The sequence below is a fragment of the Neoarius graeffei genome, chromosome 10, assembly GCF_027579695.1.
Source record: "Neoarius graeffei isolate fNeoGra1 chromosome 10, fNeoGra1.pri, whole genome shotgun sequence".
Lineage (NCBI taxonomy): Eukaryota > Metazoa > Chordata > Actinopteri > Siluriformes > Ariidae > Neoarius > Neoarius graeffei.
The window spans coordinates 92643677-92653676 of NC_083578.1; the positions used below are offsets into that span (position 1 = coordinate 92643677).

At 40.6% G+C, this 10000-nt stretch overlaps 1 protein-coding gene across 1 annotated transcript in view; it reads right to left on the reverse strand.

Moving 5' to 3' along the window:
* spag17 (sperm associated antigen 17) overlaps window positions 1-10000 on the reverse strand; it is a 151713-nt gene that overhangs the window by 135090 nt on the left and 6623 nt on the right. The window contains exons 12-20 of the mRNA XM_060932660.1: window positions 8921-9034; window positions 8353-8497; window positions 8048-8227; window positions 7887-7915; window positions 2539-2637; window positions 1114-1268; window positions 877-1001; window positions 719-765; window positions 122-370 (exon numbers count right to left, since the gene is read on the reverse strand). Coding sequence (XP_060788643.1) covers window positions 122-370; window positions 719-765; window positions 877-1001; window positions 1114-1268; window positions 2539-2637; window positions 7887-7915; window positions 8048-8227; window positions 8353-8497; window positions 8921-9034 — 1143 coding nt within the window. The remainder of the gene's footprint in view (window positions 1-121; window positions 371-718; window positions 766-876; window positions 1002-1113; window positions 1269-2538; window positions 2638-7886; window positions 7916-8047; window positions 8228-8352; window positions 8498-8920; window positions 9035-10000) is intronic.

The window sequence follows — 10000 nt, forward strand, 5'->3', positions numbered from 1 at the left end:
AGTGCCATTACTGAGTTTCAGTCACTGTACTTTATTAATGTTGAATGTTCTAAGCAACTGACAATGGAAACTTACAACACACTTTTGTGTGTGTGCGTGTGTGTGTGTGTGTGAGACTCACAGGTTGCTCCTCAGTGTGTGTGTGAGCGTCGCTCTTGTCACTCTTGTCAGTGGTGATGTTGGTGTCGGTGGTGTCGATCCTGTGCTCTGTGGAAGGCTGTGGTGTGTCACACTCGCGCTCTCGGCTCTTCTTGCTCCCGCGGGTCGACTCGGTTCTCTCTCCTCCTTTACCTGAACCCTTCCCTCCTTTCTCCTTCTTCATCTTCACCATCTCCTCATCCTTCTGTATGTCCTGCTCCAGCTTCCACGCCTCGAACACACACACACACACACACACACACACACACACACACACAGAGTAAGAATGAAACATCAATTATTCATTAAGTGAAGATTAATCATTAAGTGCTCATTAGTAAACTATTACTGGGATAAAGTTTCTTTATTAACAAACCTCGAATTAAATATGAATAAAGAATATTAAATATAAAATATAGAGATATGAAAATGAATCTGGGGTGGAACAGGTTCTTTTGGGTTCTTTTGGGTTCTTTTTATGTAGTTCTGCGTGTCAGTAGGACTTTAAATATAAATAAAGTAAAATATTAAAACTCAAAATCAATATAATTGAACGAGACGGTGTCCCTGCGCTGCTCACTTTCAGAGAGTCGGGTCGTATAAACACCTCTGGCACTGCAGACGCTCCTGCAACACACACACACACACACACACACACACACACACACACACACACACAGGTTAACACTGATTGGCTGACAGCAGTACGGTGTGTTCTGATTGGTTGAGTGTGTTTACCTTTCGCTGTTGTATCCAGGGTCTTTATCTCCTCCTGTTGTTGTTGTTGTTGTCGTCGTCGTCGTCGCTCCTCCTCCGCTCTGCTCCAGTCTCTGATGGACTCTGCTACGTTCTCCAGGTAACTCCTACACACACATCACACCGCCGTTACACATTCACCATAAAGTCCAATAACATCCTGTGAGATCAGAACTGGGTCTAATCATGTGCACTACAGAAAGTGTGTGATAAACAGACCTGAATCTGACGTCGGTGTGAAGAGACACTTCCCATGATGCTCTGCTGCTCCTCTCAGGACTCATGGGATTGTGGCAGACGACGTACAGAACACTGGACTGACTGCTGTGAAACGAGTCCATACATCTGTATGACTCGGACACGGTGTGTAAAACCTAAAGACAGACACACATCAATTTTCAATTTTCCCATCTTCACATTTCAGATTAGATTTGATTACAGATTTACTGTAGATCCAAATTACAGATATTTCAGATTCATGAATAGATGGACAGAGAGATGGACAGAGAGATGGACTGAGACATGGAAAGGGAGATGGAAAGGGAGATGGACTGAGAGATGGACAGGCAGATGGACTGAGAGATGGACAGGGAGATGGACAGGGCAGTGGACTGAGAGATGGACTGAGAGATGGACAGGGAGATGGACTGCGAGATGGACTGAGAGATGGACATGGAGATGGACTGGGAAATGGACAGGGCAGTGGACTGAGAGATGGACAGATAGATGGACTGAGAGATGGACAGATAGATGGACAGGGAGATGGACAGATAGATGGACAGAGAGATGGACAGATAGATGGACAGGGAGATGGACAGGGAGATGGACAGGGAGATGGATAGGGAGATGGACTGGCAGATGGACTGGCAGATGGACTGGCAGATGGACAGGGAGATGGACTGGGAGATGGACAGGGAGATGGACAGGGAGATGGACTGGGAGATGGACAGGGAGATGGACTGGGAGATGGACAGGGAGATGGACTGGGAGATGGATAGGGAGATGGACAGGGAGATGGACTGGGAGATGGACAGAGAGATGGACAGGGAGATGGACTGGGAGATGGACATGGAGATGGACTGGGAAATGGACAGGGCAGTGGACTGAGAGATGGACAGATAGATGGACTGAGAGATGGACAGATAGATGGACAGGGAGATGGACAGGGAGATGGACAGATAGATGGACAGGGAGATGGACAGAGAGATGGACAGAGAGATGGACAGGGAGATGGATAGGGAGATGGACTGGGAGATGGACAGGGAGATGGACTGGCAGATGGATAGGGAGATGGACTGGGAGATGGACAGGGAGATGGACTGGGAGATGGACAGGGAGATGGACTGGGAGATGGATAGGGAGATGGACTGGGAGATGGACTGGGAGATGGATAGGGAGATGGACTGGGAGATGGACAGGGAGATGGACTGGGAGATGGATAGGGAGATGGACTGGGAGATGGACAGGGAGATGGACTGGTAGATGGACAGGGAGATGGACTGGGAGATGGATAGGGAGATGGACTGGGAGATGGACAGGGCGGTGGACTGAGAGATGGACAGATAGATGGACAGATAGATGGACTGACAGATGGACAGAGAGATGGACAGATAGATGGATAGATAGATGGACAGAGAGATAAACCTGAGGAAAGACTTCAGCGCTGTGGTGTTCAGTGAAGTTCCAGTGTCTGAAGTGTCGAATCAGAGTCTTCTGTAAATCATCTACACTGAATTCATTCTCCTGATAATTACACAACATATTACACACACAATACACACAACATATTACACACACAATACACACAACATATTACACTCACAGTACACACACAATACACACAACACACAATACACACAACATATTACACACACAGTACACACACAATACACACAACACACAATACACACAACATATTACACACAATACACACAACATATTACACACACAGTACACACACAATACACACAACACACAATACACACAACATATTACACACACAGTACACACACAATACACACAACACACAATACACACAACATATTACACACAATACACACAACATATTACACACACAATACACACAACATATTACACACAAAACACACAACATATTACACACACAGTACACACACAATACACACAACATATTACACACAAGACACACAACACAATACACACAACATATTACACACACAATACACACAACATATAACACACAAAAAACACACAACATATTACACACACAATACACACAACATATTACACACAATACACACAACATATTACACACACAATACACACAACATATAATACACACAATACACACAACATATTACACACACAATACACACAACATATTACACACACAATACACAACATATAATACACACAATACACACAACATATTACACACACAATACACACAACATATTACACACACAATACACACAACATATAATACACACAACCTATTACGCACACAATACACACAACATATAACACACAATACACACAACATATTACACACACAATACACACAACATATTACACACAATACACACAAAATATTACACACAAAACACACAACATATTACACACAATACACACAACATATAACACACAAAATACATACAACATATAACACACACAATACACACAACATATTACACACACACAATACACACAACATATAACACACAAAAAACACACAACATATTACACACACAATACACACAACATATTACACACAACATATTACACACACAATACACAACATATAATACACACAATACACACAACATATTACACAACCTATTATGCACACAATACACACAACATATTACACACAACATATTACACACACAATACACAACATATAATACTCACAATACACACAACATATAACACACAAAAAACACACAACCTATTACACACACAATACACACAACCTATTACAGACACAATACACACAACATATAACACACAAAAAACACACAACCTATTACACACACAATACACACAACATATTACACACAACATATTACACACACAATACACAACATATTACACACACAATACACACAACATATAATACACACAACCTATTACGCACACAATACACACAACATATAACACACAATACACACAACATATTACACACACAATACACACAACATATTACACACAATACACACAAAATATTACACACAAAACACACAACATATTACACACAATACACACAACATATAACACACAAAATACATACAACATATAACACACACAATACACACAACATATTACACACACAATACACACAACATATAACACACAAAAAACACACAACATATTACACACACAATACACACAACATATTACACACAACATATTACACACACAATACACAACATATAATACACACAATACACACAACATATTACACAACCTATTATGCACACAATACACACAACATATTACACACAACATATTACACACACAATACACAACATATAATACTCACAATACACACAACATATAACACAAAAAACACACAACCTATTACACACACAATACACACAACCTATTACAGACACAATACACACAACATATAACACACAAAAAACACACAACCTATTACACACACAATACACACAACATATTACACACAACATATTACACACACAATACACAACATATTACACACACAATACACACAACATATTACACAACCTATTATGCACACAATACACACAACATATTACACACAACATATTACACACACAATACACAACATATAATACTCACAATACACACAACATATAACACACAAAAAACACACAACCTATTACACACACAATACACACAACCTATTACAGACACAATACACACAACATATAACACACAAAAAACACACAACCTATTACACACACAATACACACAACCTATTACAGACACAATACACACAACATATAACACACAAAAAACACACAACCTATTACACACACAATACACACAACCTATTATGCACACAATATACACAACATATAACACACAAAAAACACTCAACCTATTACACACACAATACACACAACCTATTACAGACACAATACACAACATATAACACACAAAAAACACACAACCTATTACACACACAATACACACAACCTATTACGCACACAATACACACAACATATAACACACAAAAAACACACAACCTATTACACACACAATACATACAACCTATTATGCACACAATATACACAACATATAACACACAAAAAACACTCAACCTATTACACACACAATACACACAACCTATTACACACACAATACACACAACCTATTACGCACACAATACACACAACATATAACACACAAAAAACACACAACCTATTACACACACAATACACACAACCTATTACAGACACAATACACAACATATAACACACAAAAAACACACAACCTATTACACACACAATACACACAACCTATTACGCACACAATACACACAACATATAACACACAAAAAACACACAACCTATTACCCACACAATATACACAACCTATTACGCACACAATTCACACAACATATAACACACAAAAAACACACAACCTATTACAGACACAATACACACAACATATTACACACACAATACACAACATATTACACACACAATACACACAACATATTACACACAACATATTACACACACAATACACAACATATAATACTCACAATACACACAACATATAACACACAAAAAACACACAACCTATTACACACACAATACACACAACCTATTACAGACACAATACACACAACATATAACACACAAAAAACACACAACCTATTACACACACAATACACACAACCTATTACAGACACAATACACACAACATATAACACACAAAAAACACACAACCTATTACACACACAATACACACAACCTATTATGCACACAATATACACAACATATAACACACAAAAAACACTCAACCTATTACACACACAATACACACAACCTATTACAGACACAATACACAACATATAACACACAAAAAACACACAACCTATTACACACACAATACACACAACCTATTACAGACACAATACACACAACATATAACACACAAAAAACACACAACCTATTACACACACAATACACACAACCTATTATGCACACAATATACACAGCATATAACACACAAAAAACACTCAACCTATTACACACACAATACACACAACCTATTACAGACACAATACACAACATATAACACACAAAAAACACACAACCTATTACACACACAATACACACAACCTATTACGCACACAATACACACAACATATAACACACAAAAAACACACAACCTATTACACACACAATACACACAACCTATTACAGACACAATACACAACATATAACACACAAAAAACACACAACCTATTACACACACAATACACACAACCTATTACGCACACAATACACACAACATATAACACACAAAAAACACACAACCTATTACCCACACAATATACACAACCTATTACGCACACAATTCACACAACATATAACACACAAAAAACACACAACCTATTACAGACACAATACACACAACATATAACACAGAATACACACAACATGTTACACACACAATACACACAACACATTACACACAAAATACATACAACATATTACACACAACATATAAAAGACAATACACACAACATATTACACACAACATATAACGCACAATACACACAAAATACACAGAACATATAACACACAACATATAAAACACAATACACACAACATAACACAAAATACACAACATATAACACACAAAAAACACAACCTATTACACACACAATACACACAACCTATTAGAGACACAATACACACAACATATAACACACAAGAAACACACAACCTATTACACACACAATACACACAACCTATTAGAGACACAATACACACAACATATAACACACAAGAAACACACAACCTATTACACACACACAATACACACAACCTATTACGCACACAATACACACAACATATCTCATCTCATCTCATTATCTGTAGCCGCTTTATCCTTCTACAGGGTCGCAGGCGAGCTGGATCCTATCCCAGCTGACTACGGGTGAAAGGCGGGGTTCACCCTGGACAAGTCGCCAGGTCATCACAGGGCTGACACATAGACACAGACAACCATTCACACTCACATTCACACCTACGCTCAATTTAGAGTCACCAGTTAACCTAACCTGCATGTCTTTGGACTGTGGGGGAAACCGGAGCACCCGGAGGAAACCCACGCGGACACGGGGAGAACATGCAAACTCCGCACAGAAAGGCCCTCGCCGGCCACGGGGCTCGAACCCAGGACCTTCTTGCTGTGAGGTGACAGCGCTAACCACTACACCACCGTGCCGCCACACACAACATATAACACACAAAAAACACACAACCTATTACAGACACAATACACACAATATATAACACACAAGAAACACACAACCTATTACACACACACAATACACACAACATATTACGCACACAATACACACAACATATAACACACAAAAAACACAACATATTACACACACAATACACACAACATGTTACACACACAATACACACAACACATTACACACAAAATACATACAACATATTACACACAACATATAAAACACAATACACACAACATATAAAAGACAATACACACAACATATAACACACAATACACACAAAATACACGGAACATATAACACACAACATATAAAACACAATACACACAACATATAACACAAAATACACAACATATAACACACAAAAAACACACAACATATTACACACACAATACACACAACATGTTACACACACAATACACACAACACATTACACATATATTACACACAATACACACACGTTACACACAACATATAACACACACAATACACACAAAATCCACGTCTTCCACACCCCACGTACCTGGTGCTTGTTACACCCAACTCCACTTTCTGAGAACAAAAATGAAAATAAAGCAGAGAATGAGGATGAGAGGGCGTGTTCTGTTTGGCTGTGTGTGTGTTTATTTAGTTATATTATTCATTAGTTATTGATTTTGCGATGACTCGAGTTGTGCTCCGTACCATGTGTGATGTTGAGGCTGCTGTAGACGGTGTGTGTGAAGGTCACGGGGTCGTCCCATGGTAACGCAGTGTGTGATGCAGCGAGTGTGTGACCTCCGTTCTCATCGACTGTTGTCAGGGACATGCTCTCAAACACACACACATGGAGGAGCCTCTGAACATCAGCAGAGCTCAGAGAGTCTACACACACACACACACACACACACACACACACACACACACAACAGGCATTGTAATTAAGCTGTGTGTGTGTGTGTGTGTGTGTGTGTGTGTGTGTGTGTGTGTGTGTGTGTGTGTGTGTGTACCAGAGGAACAGTAGTGCAGTAGTTCATGTCTCCTGGCTGTATTGAGGCTGTTGGTGTTGAAGTGTTTAGACATCAGAGTCTTCCACACAGGACTCTTCTTCATCATACACACCTCAACATTCAGTGCATCCAAACTGTCTAACACCTGAGAGACAGAGAGACAGAGAGAGAGAGAGAGAGAGAGAGAGACAGACAGACAGACAGAGACAGAGACAGACAGACAGAGAGAGACACAGAGAGAAAGACAGACAGAGACAGAGAGAGAGACAGACAGACAGACAGAGAGAGAGAGACACAGAGAGAAAGACAGACAGAGAGACAGAGAGAGAGAGAGACAGACAGAGAGACAGACAGAGAGAGAGAGAGAGAAAGACAGAGAGAGAGACAGAGAGAGAGAGAGACAGAGAGAGAGAGACGAATCAAAAGAGAGACAGACAGAAATATGCTTTAATTTTGACTATTTATGAGTGTAATAAATATTGCTGAGGGTACAATGTGATAATACCACTGATAGTGTGTGTGTGTGTGTGTGTGTGTGTGTGTGTGTGTGTGTGTGTGTGTGTGTTACAGGTATGTGATGGAGTCTCTTTGATCTCTCATCAAGATGATGCAGCAGGGCGGGGCTTCTGTCTTTACTTTCACTTTGATTTTCCTCCTTAATCCCAAAATATTCCTTCAGCTCCTACACACACACACACACACACACACACACACACACACACACATTGATTAACACTGACTGATTGGCTGAGAGCAGTACGGTGTGTTCTGGTTGGCTGAGAGCAGTACGGTGTGTTGATTGGCTGAGAGCAGTACAGTGTGTTCTGATTGGCTGAGAGCAGTACAGTGTGTTCTGGTTGGCTAAGAGCAGTACAGTGTGTTCTGGTTGGCTGAGAGCAGTACAGTGTGTTCTGATTGGCTGAGAGCAGTACAGTGTGTTCTGGTTGGCTGAGAGCAGTACAGTGTGTTCTGGTTGGCTGAGAGCAGTACAGTGTGTTCTGATTGGCTGAGAGCAGTACAGTGTGTTGATTGGCTGAGAGCAGTACAGTGTGTTCTGGTTGGCTGAGAGCAGTACAGTGTGTTCTGGTTGGCTGAGAGCAGTACAGTGTGTTGATTGGCTGAGAGCAGTACAGTGTGTTCTGGTTGGCTGAGAGCAGTACAGTGTGTTCTGATTGGCTGAGAGCAGTACAGTGTGTTGATTGGCTGAGAGCAGTACAGTGTGTTGATTGGCTGAGAGCAGTACAGTGTGTTCTGGTTGGCTAAGAGCAGTACAGTGTGTTCTGGTTGGCTGAGAGCAGTACAGTGTGTTCTGATTGGCTGAGAGCAGTACAGTGTGTTCTGGTTGGCTGAGAGCAGTACAGTGTGTTCTGGTTGGCTGAGAGCAGTATGGTGTGTTCTGATTGGCTGAGAGCAGTACGGTGTGTTCTGGTTGGCTGAGAGCAGTACGGTGTGTTCTGATTGGCTGAGAGCAGTACGGTGTGTTCTGGTTGGCTGAGAGCAGTACGGTGTGTTCTGGTTGGCTGAGAGCAGTACGGTGTGTTCTGATTGGCTGAGAGCAGTACGGTGTGTTCTGGTTGGCTGAGAGCAGTATGGTGTGTTCTGGTTGGCTGAGAGCAGTACGGTGTGTTCTGGTTGGCTGAGAGCAGTA